Source organism: Gasterosteus aculeatus, chromosome 8, assembly GCF_964276395.1.
Source record: "Gasterosteus aculeatus chromosome 8, fGasAcu3.hap1.1, whole genome shotgun sequence".
In the NCBI taxonomy this organism is placed as follows: domain Eukaryota; kingdom Metazoa; phylum Chordata; class Actinopteri; order Perciformes; family Gasterosteidae; genus Gasterosteus; species Gasterosteus aculeatus.
Window position 1 is genome coordinate 13,299,290 of NC_135695.1, and position 17,460 is coordinate 13,316,749.

The 17,460-nt window shown below is 42.7% G+C and overlaps 1 protein-coding gene across 10 annotated transcripts in view; it reads left to right on the plus strand.

Annotated features, from left to right (window-relative positions):
• Window positions 1–17,460, plus strand: part of ptprsa (protein tyrosine phosphatase receptor type Sa) — a 198,195-nt gene that overhangs the window by 138,439 nt on the left and 42,296 nt on the right. For 5 of the 10 annotated variants that reach the window (XM_078108268.1, XM_078108270.1, XM_078108267.1 and 2 more), the window contains 8 exons: window positions 2,786–3,106; window positions 5,384–5,577; window positions 6,853–6,879; window positions 8,028–8,145; window positions 13,979–14,572; window positions 15,614–15,708; window positions 15,988–16,238; window positions 16,557–16,644. In XM_078108268.1, the coding sequence (XP_077964394.1) occupies window positions 2,786–3,106; window positions 5,384–5,577; window positions 6,853–6,879; window positions 8,028–8,145; window positions 13,979–14,572; window positions 15,614–15,708; window positions 15,988–16,238; window positions 16,557–16,644 (1,688 nt within the window). The remainder of the gene's footprint in view (window positions 1–2,785; window positions 3,107–5,383; window positions 5,578–6,852; window positions 6,880–8,027; window positions 8,146–13,978; window positions 14,573–15,613; window positions 15,709–15,987; window positions 16,239–16,556; window positions 16,645–17,460) is intronic. The other 5 variants (XM_040185255.2, XM_078108271.1, XM_078108273.1 and 2 more) reach the window with 2 other exon arrangements.

Here is a 17,460-nt window from a genome sequence, read left to right on the forward strand (position 1 = left end):
GAGGAATTGACAACAGAACAAGAAGTGTAAGAAATGTATGCCATTAATTTCCACTGAGGATGATGCACTAAAGGCGTTTAATTGTAAGGTAGTCATGGTGATTACATATGGCACCAGTACTTGACATTAGAGACTTTATACCCAGAAGTCTTCATATCACAACAGGCTGAAGTCAAAGTCAAAGAGGTGGATATGAATTCAGACTTGAATAATTATGCGTCAAATAGCTTTTAGGAAACTCTTTTCAGAGGAGCTTCAAAAGAACCTCTAGAAAGGCATTAGCTGAGTTTCTTCTATTGTGGGTGTAGTTCTTCTATCCATAATCCCACCACTGGCCTTCACGGGATATACACTCCATTTAAGCCGGGCCTTTGCCAGTCTTCAGCTGTTATCAGGCATGAGGATGCCTGTGCACTTTGATAGCCTGGCCCCTGTCAGATTCACAGCCTTTTCCGCACCACCAAGATTGAGAACTGAGCACTCATTCTTGACGTGAAGAGTTTGCAAATACAATATGAGAGAAGGAAAGAAACCGAAGGGCTCAAAATTCAGTAAGACCGTAAGTAAATAAGCCCATTGGACACAGAGAAGGTTTTGGGAACTGTGGCTGAGGTCCTGCCCTATTTGTTGTGTGCTGGAACATTCATTTTTCAGTTTTTCAGGCCGTTGTCATAGTCAGAACCCCTGTTTTTTCTTTTTTTTATCTTTTAAAAGCTGGTCCACCCAAAGTGACACTAGTCAGTTGTTTAAACTTTCATGAATTTAGTAATACAAGCTTTCTCTCTTGCTTCCTCTATTATTGTGACTTGTCATTCTGAAAATGGAAGCTTTACAGAAAACAGGGCACGAGGCTATGCAATGGGATTTATTTTAAAAAGTAAATGAATAATATGGTTGTCCGTTTACATGTGCAGAAGAGCAGAATATCTTAGAGAGAGATTTTCCCCCATGGCCTTCCCTCTCACAGTCTTGTGGACCCACCAGACCACAGATACATGAGTATAAACAGCCCTGGCAACAGCACAGAGCCAACTCTCTCCCTCTCAATAAACCCAAGATGGGTCCAGAATTAACTCTCAGTGAGTCGAAATTGAAGCTATTACTCACTCATTCGAAACGGAAATATATGTCACGGCATGCTTTCTGAGAGGGAAAGTGTTTCAGTTCACTGGCTGCAGAGTAAGCACACTCTGCTAGTCAGGTGCTGGTGGTAAGAAAGTCTAAACCAATTAGTAATAGTGGGATCAGGTACGTATGATGCAAAAAATGCTTGTGATTTATTTTTGTCTGTTAGTTGTTTTTTGGAAGTCAAATCAGTTCTATTTTCAATGCTGAATATCTGTTTTTTTCATGTTTTTTCATGAGTTGTCATTTTGAACCTCAACTGTGGATCTTTCCTTTGAGTTACCTGGGTTACAGAGAAATGCATTTCCCAGTACCCTCCTTCAGTTCATCATTTTTTACTTTGTTTTGGAATGAGAACATGCTCCTTGTTTCCATGGGTTTCATTTGAGTTGATTCACTAATTTGTGTGGAATGCCTTTTTTTGTGATGGTATTTCATTTTTTGGAGCGGATTATTGTGCTATTTTTACCTTACCTAACAGAAAAAGGTAATAATGAATTGGGTGTTTTATAGCAAGATGGAGACAAAATCTAGATAGTAGATGAGGAAACCCGACTTGGATAGAAATAGTTTGATACGTTTTATCCGTATAACACCAAACTCTGGATGAGAGTGAACGTTTTATCGCTCCCTGCACAGCACACTCTCTGGACGAGCACAAACTGTGTAAGAGCTTGGCACAGATTAGAAGCGAGAGGCGTTGGATTTGATTTAGGAAGTTCACAGATGTGTAGGTTTTAATATGTTTTGGAAGAACACTTCAGACACAAATAACAGCTACCATGTTGGAAAGCTTTTATTCTGTTACAAATTAAAAAGGACTTCACTTCCTCCCTGCTAGCAAATACTCAGGGAAAAATAGCGTGTTTTAGTTCATGCCTGAAGGTTCTGGGACAAAAATCATCTCCGTAAAATGGATATAATACTGTCTCAGATAAATCTTTATCAACTGGACCAGCAGGGTACATATTTTTACATATCCATCTTTTTAATGCGTTTTCTATGGTCATGGCAATATGGTATTAGTCGCCATGCTAATAGCGAGACCAAGCAATAATTGCATAGATTTGTACTGTGAAACATTTAAAATGTCGATACAGGCTTAAACAAAGATAACATGAACAAAACAGCGTCCCGCCTGCCGTTATGCCGTACATTACAGGACAAACAAATGGGCCGTGTTGGACATGTGGAAGGAGATTGTGACGTTGGTGCGACAGGATACATTATTTTTGTAATATATCCAACAAAGATTTGCCTGGAAGCAGTATTACTTGAGTGCTCAAGCAAATAAATTCAACCTCATGATACTTTTGAGACCTTAATGCCAAAGTTCTTGTACCAAAACCTAAAATGTTTACTCGCCCAGCAGGGAAGGGAATCCACCTTAATTCATTATTACAAAAGCTTTTGCCATTGTCCATTAATGCCTCTTTTGTTGACATTTGCTTGATGATTTTTTAATTTCACAACATATTTTGCCTAAATGTGTGTTTTGCATTTGATTTTTCTGGGAATTACTCTTATTTTTATTTTCTTTATCCATTTATCATTTTGCTTTATCTCTACCATCTTTTTATTTTTTTTGTTTTTCACCCCTACTTTCCCCCTCCTCCTCGTCCTCGAATCCCCTTCCTTCCTGTCCTTTCCACCTCACCAGAGCCCTCAGCCCCCCCTCAAGACATTAAGTGCCATAGCCCGAGCTCCACCAGCCTGCTGGTACGTTGGCGCCCCCCGCCTTTGATGAGTCACAACGGTGACCTGGTGGGGTACAGGGTGCGCTACCAGGTGGTGGGCCCGTCAGAGGGCGGCAGTGACGATGGAGAGCCCATGGAGGAGCCCAGAGTCCCTCCCACTGAAGACGTGGTGCTGCTGAATCGACTGGAGAAATGGACCCAGTACCGCGTCACTGTATCTGCCCGTACTGTGATCGGGCCAGGCCCCGAGAGCGAGCCCCTACTCTGCCGCACAGACGAAGACGGTAGATCAATCTCTTATCCGGTGTAGCTAAACATGTCGAAAAAAAGTAATCCACGGTTTTTGCCAGAGTTTGCTTTTGGTGGTGAATGGTATAGAGGAAAAATATATTTCAATATTCCAACATATACTCGTGTTATAATAATTTCTATGTAATTCTGCAAGTAAGGATATAGCTATAGATATATCCAGGTAGGTGATGCTTTACAGTTCAACAGAGGGACAGCTGGAAGGAGTCCCACAGACAGTTATGCCAGACGTAATGAGACTGCAAGGTTGTAGAGACATAGAGACAGAAGAGTTTTTGCCATACTAAGGACTGCAAAGGCCCAGGCGAGGGCAGAGTGAAGGGAGCCAGGCTACATCAACATACCAGAAAGAAGGGTGGGGGGTATCTAGTGAAGGATGAGGGGGAGAATGGTGGGAAAACAGATAGTTCAGTGCAGTTAGGAGAGAGGGGGGAGGGTTTCACCCAATCGAATGGTCAAAGCAATGTATAAACTAACGTGTTGTATCATCAGCTCGCCAGTGTCTTTCCGGAAAGAGCGTGATTCATGTGAGTGTGTTGCTCCAATAAATCTCCGTGAATTGAAGGATCTGAATGTCCAGTGTGTTCTGTGGGTGTGTGTGTTACTGAAGTTGCTGGTCTGTGAGGCTGTGTGGGTCCTCATCACGAGTCAGATAGATAAGTCAACAAGTTGGAGAATATTTAGCAGATAGCTAAAACAGCAAAGAATGAATCCACAACAATGTTGATGAGTATGTGTGTGTGTGTGTGGGGACAATGTTGTATGTTGCATACAGTATGTGTGTACCATTTGAAAGTATCACACATTGTCATTGCAGGAACTACACTGTGAGTTGAGAGATAACACACTTGGGAAATCAAGTGTGTTGCAATTTAAGCGTAACCAACCAAATGTAATTCAGAATGGCTGCCAGAACCCTTATACATCCTCTATCTGTAGGCTTTTAACAATATCTCATTGCTCAGCTGAGGATCATAAGCATTTATGAGCACTTCACTGCATTTAGGGTGTGCAGGTAAAGAAGCTGCTATGTGTCCTCTAAGGTCGCAATTCGAATCCCCATACTTAAAGCATATGTTAGGATTGCAAAGGCTAAATCCTTTGAACAAACAATTAAGACACATTTCTATATATTTTTTGCAGCGTTAACCATTATTCCACTCTCCTCTACACGTGCAACCATTGTGTACCACACATTTTGGAAAGGACAGAGAGGTGTAGATACTTGTAGACCTAATTCAACCGTAAAAGAACTAAAAGGTGTAACATTATATAGCTCAGTTGGATAACATGAAAATATTTGACAAATTAGAAAAGTATTTTAACTACGCAATGCATAAACTGACAAGTAAAGTTGTTGGCATACAAAAAAAAACTCTGAATCACTGACAGATGGCTGACATTGTTTTCTATTTTCCACAATCCATTTCACATCCATTACACGTTGCGCATTGTACTGACACTGATGTGCAACGAGAGCAGTAGAGATAAGCTTAAATATTCCTGTTTTAAAAGACACCAGTATCAGGAGCTGCAGTGTTGAAAGCCATACCGCAATGACAACAGCAAATGACACATTTGCTGGTGTGGTTACAATAATGACGTGAGACATAGAAGTGGCAAATAAAGAAATAGGAGTCTGGGCTAAAAGGTAGAGAAGATTTAGGTAATAAACCAGATTGGTTCATGATCCGGGGAAATATAGGGGGGGGGCGAAATGGGGTTGTGATTTAGGGGCGGGGAAGAACAGGACTCGCGGTGTTTGTGGACGAGTAAATGGAAGCAGTTTGAGTGGAAGAGTCCTATTAATGGCACATCCATCTCAGAAAGGGCCAGTCAGTGACACGCCGAAAGGCCTAGCAGCAAGGCCTCCCATAAAGGCCTGTCATTATGACTGAGAGCGTCTCACCCATGGCAGACAGACACAGCAGACGCAAGGTGGAGGAGACCGGAGAAAGTGGAGGCAGTGTGAGAGCGGCAGGAAGGGGGTTTCTGTGATAAAGATACTTGCTAGTTGCTGCCATATTTCATGGATACCTTTTATGGATCATCAGAGGCTTATTCATTTCCCGTGTGGCCCCGTCATCCTCCATTGCTCTTAAGAGTAATGTGAAGTATGTGGAGCAATTTTGCTAAGGCACCGTATTCTTTATGTACTGCACTTGTTTAATAAGGAATGGCAATTTCTCCATATTTCTACTCTAGTCATAACCAAGTTGATCTGATTTTAGTTTTTGTCTTGGCACCCACAGTTCCCGGGGCTCCTCCCAGGCGAGTAGAGGTGGAGGTCCTCAACTCCACAGCACTAAAGGTGATGTGGCGCTCTCTGACGCCAGGCAAGCAGCATGGTCAGATCCGTGGCTACCAGGTACACTACGTACGCGTGGAAAACGGCGAGTCCCGAGGCCCGCCCCATATCAAGGACGTCATGCTGGCCGACGCCCAGGTAAGACCGCCTCTCAGTTTTTTGTCGAAGTCCGATATCTCAAAAGAATTAAGTTCCGGCTAAAGCCGTGCTTTTAGCAGCAACGCTGTTCATTCTCGCAATACATTGGTATAGATCTTCTTTCGACCATAAAGCAGACTGAAGCCACACCGATGAATTTTTCTAAAACTTCAGAAGACATTCCAAAGAAAGTTGACAAACCTTTTCTCAAGCAGAGGGCAAATTGTATACTCCAACCTCACTGTTGTGGCCTGGCATTGCTGGTGTATGGAAAGTGACATGGGTGCTCTTCCCCCTTTGGATTTCATTTCATATTGCTACAATATCTTTTCCCCTTTGCCCACCACAAGAACTGTAATCAAAGCTTCACTCATCTTGTTCTCCCTCTGCTGCCTCTCGGGCTTTTATTAGGAATGTCTAGACCCCTCCTTTATAGCAACACATGCCATAAAATGTCTGATTGTGTGCTTGTATCCAATGTGAAGAGGAAGGAAATGCTGATTATAGTATTCTTTGCCTTGGGGAGGGGGGGGGCAAAGAAAAATTGGCATGAAAACGTTTCACCAAAAATCAGCCTGCACTGACAGCTAGAATTGTAATGGACCCCTGTTTGATGGCCAATTTTTTCTTTTTACAAAACTTGTTGGAGGAATTCTGTCAAAATGAGACTTTTGTGCACCGTAGCAATCATCCAAATGGGAACGAAAAGCCTTGAAGCAATGAAGTAAACAACACACAAAAGAATGGTTGCATGCAATTCTACATATTTAGGGGAATAAGGCCAAAAGGCCACCAGCGTCAAATTTACATTTGAATATTTAACTGACCAGAAATTCAAGATTATAATGAGTTTAAATAACTTGATTAAAATATCCTAGATTATTTATTTTTTGTTACTATAATTCTTAACAATGTCCTCATCATTAAACCCTTAAAAGCACACATACAGTGCATCTTGATATCAATACTGCCTGTAGCTACCAATGATTTGAAGTGACTGAAGTAGCGTATCTTTAGTCGCTAGGACCAACAGGCAGACCTATACAACTCTCAGCCGCTCAGTTCCTGCTGCTCCTCATAACAAAACCTTCACACGGCTTCCCTCTTTCCTGACTTTACAAAACCAGTGACCTATTTCTGACACCCTCTGATTCCAAACCTCTAATGCCCCCGTCTCTCCCATCCCTATTTATTCTTTTCTTTTCTGTTTCTTTCTTTAAAATAAAAAAATGATTACTTTCTCTTCTGCACTCTCCTCTTTGGCGGGGGGGTTAGTGGGAAACGGACGATACGGCTGAATATGTGAGTACGACGTTTCGCCTGAGTGCTTTTGGTAGCTGAACGGGTATTAAAAGTGGATATTGCATCAATCTACTTGGTTTCACGTCTACGTGACCCTTCCAATCTTTATTTAATATATTCGGGTAACAAAGGGGTTCAGAGGTTTCACCTCGGCTGTCTGGCCAACCAACCTCAGGAATACCTCTGCACGCCATACAGGAAAAGAAAGGACACACTTACATAATTAGCCTGCTAGCTTCAACAAAACAAGGGCTGATGCAATATCCACTGCCCACTGTGTCTGGAATGCTAATGCTACATGTGTCGTGTTGTGTGTTGAAACGATGCGTTTTGTCTTGTGCTCTGGTGGTGTGTATGTGTGCTTTTTTCCTTTGTTGTGCTTGTTCAAGAATTATTTCTCGTTTTTTTCTGGGCTTCCCTGAACTCAAATGAAAAATGAAAAAAAATTGTCATTCAAAAAATGGAGGCGGTAGTTCACATAACTGCCGTGTTTGACCTACTGTAAACTCCTCATTTAATCTCTGGTAATCAATTTCTATTTTATTTTTTTCAACAAGTTGTACCCTTATTTTGAACCCAGATTTGATATGGAGTCCATCTGCATTACGTGGATACCATCTCAAGTACTAGACAGTACTTATAGCTCATTTACCTCTATTGACCTCTCCCATTCCTCCGCCAACCCGCCTGTTAAAATCCTCATTCCGTATTCGTTTAAACCTGCTCCTCTGAAAGATTCATTAGAATTGATCGGAAGCCGCTCTTTGAAGAAAACTCAAGGAAACTTAATGGCTGGGGTAAAAACTGCCAGTGACGGGGCCGGATGTATTCAGCATGCATTTATCACAAAGTCAAGTTGTCGATTTGGAATATTGCTAAAGGAATGAAGGCGCTACTTCCATTTACATGCATAATGTGCCTTCTCTAACTTGGTAATTCTTAAAAATGAACTTAATGGAACGGACTCATATTCCTCAGGGGGAAACCTTCCATTTATTGCATGCTCTGTGAACATTGCGAACCTGGAGGCATATAGATTGACATCCTGTATAGAGCAGTTTGAACTGCTTGAACGGGGTCGAATCATCAAAAATTCAAGACATATTTTGACATTTTCCTGTCCATCTTTCCCCCCATGTCTCCCCTAGGAAATGGTCATTGGAGGACTCAAGCCAGACACCACTTACTCCATCACAGTGGCAGCGTACACCACCAAGGGGGATGGAGCCCGGAGCAAACCCAAACTGGTGGTGACCAAAGGGCCAGGTCAGTCCCAGGATCAATTATTTATTTGTTGCTTGGTTTGCTGAGCATATGTTCATGCAACACTAAAGGTAGCGCATTCGTTTTCAGCCTGTGGCTGAATGGTCTCTTGCTCAGGGGTTTCTCATCATTCCCGTCCGAGTGCTCCTGCTGGGCTGTCAATCTGCCTTTGATTCAAGAGATCATCTTTTACAGCTACATTGTCATTCCTTTATTGAGCCAAACCTACTCTTATTTGGAAAATCTGACAGAAATTAATGTAAATCTGAACATTTATTTATGTGCATTAGGCATCCAATGTCTTTTGTTAAGATTTCTGTTTTACAAATACATGTTTTGAGTCATATTCAGCGGTGTAAATTCAACTACGGTGGAGGCTAATGTCTGCACACTACAATGCCTTGACTTTAGTTTCTTCTCTGGCTACCACTGGAAAGCACGGCAGGCACGTTTCCTTAAGAAAACGTGATGCATTCTGCCCTTTTGTGTGAGCATCTATTTCAGTCACCTTTGAGAGGGTCCACAGGGCCAAAATGCACATTACTGCTCACATATATAAGTGTATATGTGTGTGTGTGTGTGTGTGTGTGTGTGTGTGTGTGTATATATATATATTCTACGCACACACATGCCTACCAACACCGATCTCACAAATTCATTATATGCAAACCAATTCTGTGGCACAATCAAACACACCAATGGTTTCACACGTACTGCTGCAGTCTCCCAACAAGACAAACACACAATCAAGGCAAATTTCCCCAAACCCGACAGGCGTGTGTGTTGCAGGTGTCATGGAGTGTGACTCTGCCAAAGGGGCTTGAGTGAATGCTGACATTATCCTTCCTCCCGTCAGGGTTTACTGACTGACTTGCCAGTCCAGCACACTCTGCCTGTCCCTCACACGGAAAGCCTTTCCTTTGTTTTATTGGAATGTTAAGAAATGTTTGAATTGTGAAGAAACCCTTGGCTTGCCACGGTGCCAAAATAAATGGAAGAAGCTGCAGTTTTTGGAGATGAAGTGTTTGTCCCTTTTAGTTCTGATCGATTGCTGCCATGACCTGGGGCAGCTTTTTTCAACCAGGCCTAATTGTGGGCCTCAGAGCACCACCTAGTGGGGTGCATTCTCACTGTCAAAACATTACATTTAAAACAAATATATATATTATTATTTTACAAATTTGACATTACCATGTCCATCATCCCCAGACTTGGCATTGATTTACTGCGACTTTTGGAGATGCGCTACCCGCTTCCCTTTCCTGCCACTCGTAAACCAATAGGGCTTATTCCACAAGATGCGCTGAAGCCAGCTCGCGTTGGGTCTATTTTGTCTAATCTGGCGCTGGGAACAACCGCTTCATCTCTGAAAACTGCATCTCGCCACCTCTAACCCCTTGTTTGTTTTTTTCCATTTATCTTGTCATCGTGGCAAGCCAAGGATAACTAACCAATTCTCCAATGTAAGCGATAGAAAATGTTACACCATAGATGATATAAATTATATAGTACTAGTGTCGCTGCAGTTTGTGATAAGGTTTTTCAAGTGATGTCCTTATTCCACATATTTGCAAAGGTGTGTCTCAACAAATAGCAAGCGCCACGCGCAGACACACAAGCGGGAAAACTGCACCGGAGCGAGAGAGCGAGACCCGTTGTGTAGAAAGCAGAGGAGCCAAAGGGATTGGAGAAACTCATAACCGGTGTGAACCGCCAGGCTATTGCTCGTGCAACAATCATTATAGCGCGCCGCTTCCACAGACTGTGAGCCCGACATTGGCTCGCTGGAATTCCCTCGAATGCAGTGAATTGAAATGGATTGTTATTTGAAAAAGACATAGAGTGTTGTGGGAGAACACCCAATGCCAGCAAAAGCTCTAAAGCACGTGGTGAGGAAAAATGCCCCATTCCATTTGGATTCATAACGGCTAGTAGTGATGCTAAGGCACAGTGTGTGGTCAATGTGGTGAAATCCTGTCAAATTAGGCGCCAAAACCAGAGACAGTCAAACACGAAGCGTCAAGGATGTGTTGGGAAGCCAAATTCATATTTTAATATATAATATATTCGAACGTCATCACAAATAGAGCGGGATGTAGTGCCACTTAAAAGTTGATTCACATCTATATCAGTACATACAGGTACATATACATTCTTTCCTCGTCAAAGACATTCTAACGAACCTCTCTGATAGTTTCAAAAAGCCGACAAAATACAAAGAAAACAGGTAGAACTGCTCACCTGTTTGTGAATCAGACAAACAATAATCATTCTGTGGCTGTAAACCGTTTTTGTTCAAAACCAGCTTTGAAAAGTCTCTTTTCACAATTCATACTTTCCATGCTCTTGCTTTGAGAAACAAACTTCACCACGGCCAACATGAGACAACATGACGCAACATTTCAATGGGGACCAATAGGGGTTTCACTGACAAAAGATTGTTAAACGTTTGTGTCTGGAAATGTTTTTCCACCATCCACATTGTGGAGTTTTATACGAGGCCGACAGGAGCAGCAATCAATAACCATCTTCTTTTCTTGCTCAGACTCAAGTGAAACGCATACATTGTCCTACAGATCAACAAAGTTTTCAAAAAACTAAAGTAGAACAAACTATTCAAGTGGATGATCGATCTAAGCCTCACTGCACAACATTTAGATTCCTACATCCTGCAAAAAGAAACTTAGGGTTGCGTTTATATAGGGTATACAGGTTTAAAAAGGTGTGGATAGTCATCTCAATACTGGCTGCGTATAACTGACTTGTGCCCTGATCTATTTATTACATGTCTAGTAACATCCTGATTGTTAGTTCTGTCCGGTCACAAATGTCATAGCTGTCTCCTCAACCTCTCTCGTGTTCTCTCAGTTGCTTCCTTAATCGCACTTCAAAGGAGCCATGTGAAATGTGTTACAAATTTGACATTTCCTACCCGACAAATTTCTCTTCTCCATGAACGTTGGTCAAATACACACACTCGGACTTGAATTAAAAGCTGAAGGAAATGACGATGGACGAAGTGAAGAGATTTGTCATAACCTTCACGGTATGAAAAGACTCCTCGCACACATACGTGTGTGGAAGTGGAAGGTTTTTGTTTCTATCATGAACCTTGCATTTAAGGTGAAATTAAAAAGATACACAGTTGCATATACAGTCTGCGCACCATCGCACTGTTTTTTTCTTGTATATATTTTTTACTGCGATTGTCCAAAAGAGAGGCAGGAAATGAGGGGGGAAACCTGATGGACACTTTCTCCATCAGGCTGAGTAAGTGTCTACATTCGGCTCTTAATTCTGTGTGCCTGATGGGAAACGTGTCGGGAGGCCCACAAGAAGGGATTGAACCACTGTCCACCCTGAAATGAAGAGGGGCGGGGGCGCTGGGTGCGTGGGGGATGTGGTTAGCAAATGAAAAGAGGGATTGGCCAGTGTGCAAGGGGGACAGAGATGAACTCTGAGGAGAGGGACAATCAACGTGTTCAAGAAGCCCAAAAGCACACGCACACACACACACACACACAAAAACGCACACATTTCTGCCCCCTCATATCCTTATTGGGCCCTCTTTTCAGCAGATTGCTCCTTGGCCCCAATGACCTTCACTCATCTCCTCCTCTCGCCACGCTATGCTTTTTTCTCATCAGCTATAGCAGAACACTTCAACACAAACAAGTAATAAAACCGCCCACAAAAGTTGTAATGGATGTATCTGGGAGCCTGTTAAGGTTAGAAGCAAAGCATAGAAATTTAGAATGGAGCCCCTTCACCCCCCGTTAAACAAACACACACACACACACAGGATCATTATCTCTGATTCTATTTCCTTGATTAGCAGTGAACATGAAGGCAGAGTGGGCTTTTAAATGACACCAAGCTGAGCTATTGCGTGTACCCGGAGAGTATTAGGAGCATTCGTCTCACCCGGCGCCCCCGCCTTTCCATTACCGGCAAAGACTCAGCCGACTAGCCACCATCCACCCACCAACCCCCATCTTCCTCTGGCAGCAGCCCTCAGAAAGAAGACCATTAGCAAACGGAAATGAACAATACAAGCATAGGGAGTGCACTGTGTAGAGTGGATTGCTTTGTGGGTGTGTGTGTGTGTGTGTTTTAATCCGTGCACATTTATGACTTGCAGTTTGCCGCAGGAACAAAGAGTATACTGCATGTAGGTACATGTACACAGACACACACACACACACACACACACACGTACAACGATACTATTCCACTGAGAAGGCGTGCGCTTGCCTCAGACTAATGTTGTCTGCTCCAAATTACTTTAAGTCCTTACTGGGCAAAACGCCAAAACGCTCTGTGTGCAGGTGGAATGGTGTGGTGACGCTGGCTGCTGGATACCATCACACACATCAATACATACACATGCATGCACACTGGCCATTATGCACAAAGACACACACAAGCAAATGTACTAAAAACTATAAGATATATAATATATGAAAAATGGTTCAAATGCGTAATGAATTGTACAGTAACAGTTAACAAACAGCGGATGTATAGTGAGGAAGAAGGCAAACATCCATAATTGCCGCTGCTTAAGATAATGATGAAATTCATGTTTCACATTAAAATAGAGTTAATCATTTGTATTCGGCACATTCAGCTTTTTTCATTTATGCTGAGAAAGCTCTCACTGCCAGAACAAACCAATTTGCTGCCGACCCAGTTTGCCGACCCAGTTGGCTAGCTGTTGGAATCAGAAATATACAGAGATTGCCAATCTGCTCACAAATGGTCTCACATGTTCATACAGAGCCATGAAATTCAATTTATAATGGTGAATCAAATAATATACGTATGTATAGTAATATGTAACCTTCCAGCTGTAATGAGTATCTAGTATTCATTCAAAATGTATCATTGTTGTCACATTTTTTTTTCTATTAGATCTCAATTCTCATTTTGCTAAATACATTAACGTTCATAAGGAGATTGTTGGTAAGAAAGGGACATACTGTAGATGAGTTAGTCCAAGATGGAATCTATTTACTGAGAGATGGGGCTCAAGCTTAAATCAGCAACAGACATCTCTCACAAAGCTTTGACAGCAACTTGAGAAGTGAAGGCCTCCCATAACTGCTGCGGCCTCCGTCACACAGATGAGGCCTTAAAAGGAGAGTTAGGATGAGACGTTTGTCATCCATGAGAAAAGCAAAACTGGGCCACTCTGAAGAGTGGACCACCAGTGTAGATCATCTATTTTACAAGAGATGACTCTTACGGCTGAAAGAGACTGTTCTCTGCATAGAGTTTTAGTGATGCCTTGCAGCACCAATTTTTGCTCAAAATGTATCATGAAAAAGGAATGGTACCCCTCAAAAATGTACAGGCTGCGACGATCTTCAACATTTTCATCCAACTCAACCTGACTCCACCAGTATTTTCTGATGGATGGTTGAATTAAAAATCGCGTGTTTCTGTAATAAAAAGTGTAGATCTGTTTGCATATTCTAAAATCATCTGTTGGTAGTCCATGTCCACTCCACTACAGTAGGATTGTGCAGGTGTGATAATGTGTGATTTTGCTCGCAAAATGATGAATTAAATAATCTTTTCTCACGTTTGCATCAAGACAATTGACTGGAGTGGATCTGCATAGTGCTGTTATCAGTGGCAACATTGCTGGGGCTTCAGTGTCTCATGATTTAGCTAAAGCGTGCTTAAAATCAATGCACTTCAGGATTTGTGTCAGTTCAGATCGGGATAAATATCCTCATGTTTATTATTTAAGCATGTCACTTCAAACATATTCGTCCTTATACAATGGAAAAGCGGCAAAACTAATATTTGTTTCCTTTCTTATTCTGTGCAGTGCCTGGTCTTCCCTATCTGTCAGTGGAACAGGACTCAGAAACATCTGCTGTGGTTCGCTGGGACCCTCCAGATTTCACCAACGGCATGGACCTGCAGGGTTACCGGCTCCAGTTTGGCCGGAAAGATGTTTCTCCTTTGGCCACACTGGAATTTGCTCCCCAAGAACGACAGTACCCTGTGGGCAACATTCACCTGGGGGCCACCTATCTCTTTAAAGTCTCAGCCAAGAGCAGGGGGGGCTTTGGTGAAGAGGCTGTGGTAGAACTCAGTGTGCCCGAGAAGACACCAGGGGGATACCCTCAAATTCACGAGGGTTCAAACGTGACATGCTGCTCACTGCAGCTGTCCTGGTCTCCTCCCGTCCTGGCGGAGAGAAACGGGGTAATAACAGAGTACACTTTGGCCTATAAGGAAACCGGCACAGGAGGAGCATCAAGGGAGCTCCGCTTTCCCCCCAGCCAGTCCAGCTATGTTGTCAACAGCCTCAAACCCAACTCAGCGTACGATGTGAAAATACGTGCACATACCATTGTAGGTCCGGGGCCATACAGCCCGACTATCCAGTATCGGACGGTGGCCTTTGATCCAACAGGTAGGGATTGCCTGTTTCTTCTCAAACCCGGTTGGCAGGGGGTTGGAAATTTGCACAAAAAAAAAAAATCTTGACAACACACACTTGTCCAACCCCTCCTTCAACCACCTCCACTTCTCCTCAAGAAAGAGAAAATATTGATATTAAAAAATTGTTTGCCGTGGGATACTCACTTCACTAACCCAAACAAGGTAACGCAAAGTCAGTAAGTCATAGTCAGTCATTTGAGAAAGAGGAAAGCAGCGTAAAATGTCAAGGTAAGTGCTCTTTGGTCAGACACTCCTGTCAGTCGTCTCTGCAGCCCTTTTCCCCAGCGCACTCACGCAGCTAAGGCCTTCTCACATCCACAGTTTTCAAGCAAGGTAGGACTTCAGTCAAACCAAGTCACTCCAAGAGTATGTTTGGACTATCCTAAGAAGATGACAGAAAGCCGATTTTTTATTTTTTTTATTTCATTTATAGTTTTGGGTTTGTTTTGAGATATCCCCTCCTCACCCCTTTCCTTTCCAAACTCCTCCTCTCCCTTCCTCTGTCCCTGAGTGGGACAGTGTGTGGCATGGCATCCCCCAGATGCACTGCTGAGGACTGTTGGCATGCTGTGTTTTGAGTCTGTCTCTGTGCCCGCCTGGCGGCCCATTGGCAGTGTCAACCCAGACTCAGTAGGAACAGTTGGCACCGGGGCCACACGGGTCAGTTGTTTAATCCTCAAGTGGTCATGGGTTCAAAGACGCGTTGTTGAGATGCGTTGGCACTACCTATGATGGCTCGCCGGTGGGCACACCCTCGTGCTCCACGGGTTTGTCATCCATGAGTCTTGCGTGCTGTGTGTCTTAACCAATGGCGTTGCCCTTCTCACAACCAAATGCAGCTCACCGTAATGCTCACTCTCCAACCCAAAGGAACGTTGCCGGGGAACATCGTTTTTTTTTTCATAATTTTCTTTCTTCTCTGGCTTATTTTTCTTGGGTCACCATATAAGTTTAATTTGCTAACGATGCGCTGTCTTTGTTTTTTGTTTTATTCCATTTCTCAACTCCACAGATGTTCCAAAGAATTTCACGGTCAAGTGGGCCACCAAAACCACAGTAGTCATTGCGTGGAAGTTCTCTGAAAGCAGGTCTCCATACAAATGCACGGTGAGTTTAATTCAAGGCCCCAAAAAAAAGTCATCTCAGTTTAGTATTAGTGAAAAAATATATCTTTATCTGTTGATCTGAAGTTAAAAGAAATGGCTAGATTTCACACTACACAATGTTTTAATGCATTTGTTTCTGTCAGTGCATTATTTCCAACATATTCCCTGAACCATCTATTTTTCATCACTCATCTCTATATTTATCATGACTCCTTAACTATCCCTCTTAATGATCCCTCCCGATTAGCAATTCATTTTCTGGACCATTTGTCCTCTTTAGGTTGAGTACAACCGTCAAAAGATGGATGTGGATGCCAGACAGATGAGGGTTCTTGTCACTGGACTAAAGCACAACACCACCTACGAGTTCAGGGTGACCTGCCAAGACAGCACGGACGGTGGACCAAGACACCGTGTGGTTGCCAAGACCGCACCTCTCATCCTTGTTAAGAAACCCAAGCTGGACATCTATGCTGAGCCTGACAACATCCTCACAATGTCCTTCCCCCCGGTCGATAACAAGGATGTCAAGTGAGTAAAGCTTAATGAAAGATGGGTTCTGCAGGCTGTCTAAATGATCCTTGAGGGTTGGGGGCATTTAGGTTTAAGTCTTGAGATGTTGGAGATCTGATGTTGTATGGATTGAAATCTGAAAATGTCAGAGATGTTGGAATTGCACATTAAGCTTTAGGATTTCTGAGACACTTTGCTCAACCCCTTGTCAGTATTGAATCGGGACTCCATCTTCCCGTCAACCATTTGACAAATGTTTCATCTTAACGTCATACAGAGTCAATGAAGTGTTGCTCTGACTCTTGTTTTGTAATTTACTTTGATGCTGTGTAACAGGAACTTTTATGTGGTTGTGGTGCCACTTGAGAGGACCTCAAGATCTGTCAAAAACCTGAAGAATCCAGATGACATGGACATGGAAGAGGTAAGATATTTAAAAAGCAAATGCACAGGCCCATTCGGGCGAAAGATATATGATATCAACTGTGCATTTTTAATAGGAGTCAGCTTCAAAGTTAAGAAAACTAAATTCCTTTTGCGCTGTTGGCAAAACCGTGTGTTTCCAAGGAGGGATTCAAGAGACACTTGTTTGTGTAATGACAGTTGCATGGGCAAATTGTATTGTGCACACCGTGTATCGGGCACGGGCACACACAAACACAAACATAAGTACATCTCAGCTATGCTAATTCAAGCCCCCCAAGCATGCAGCAGAGAGAGAATTACACAGTCCTCTCCCACTCTTATCATCTTACCATAGCTTGAGGTCACCTTGGGCGCCAGATCAACAGCAACCATCCCTATTGGATTTGGGATTACACACATTTCGTCTGCTTAGTGCCTTCGTCTGTCTGCAGTCTGAAATGATTGAGAGGGGTGAGAGGAGGGGGGGGTTGTTAGTAGAAACATGGCCAGATTGAGCAGCTGCTTTGAATTTGAAAGGTGCCGTTACGTCAAATGGGTTTCTTTGGTCCTTGTTATTTCAGGTGATTATTGTACAGAACTCTATTTATTGACAAATGTTTATTTTTGTTTTCAGAATCGAAGGGTTGACTTACTGATGCCGTGTGTGTTTTTCTTTTTTTCCTTATTAAAGCATCTGCCTCTCTTGGTCTTTTTAAATCATCTATTTACAGATTTTAAACGAACATTTGACAACATCAGGGAAGACTATTAGTCAATAGAAACTGCGACAAGAGGATACTTTGTGAAACACATAATGAACAAAGATAAACTAATG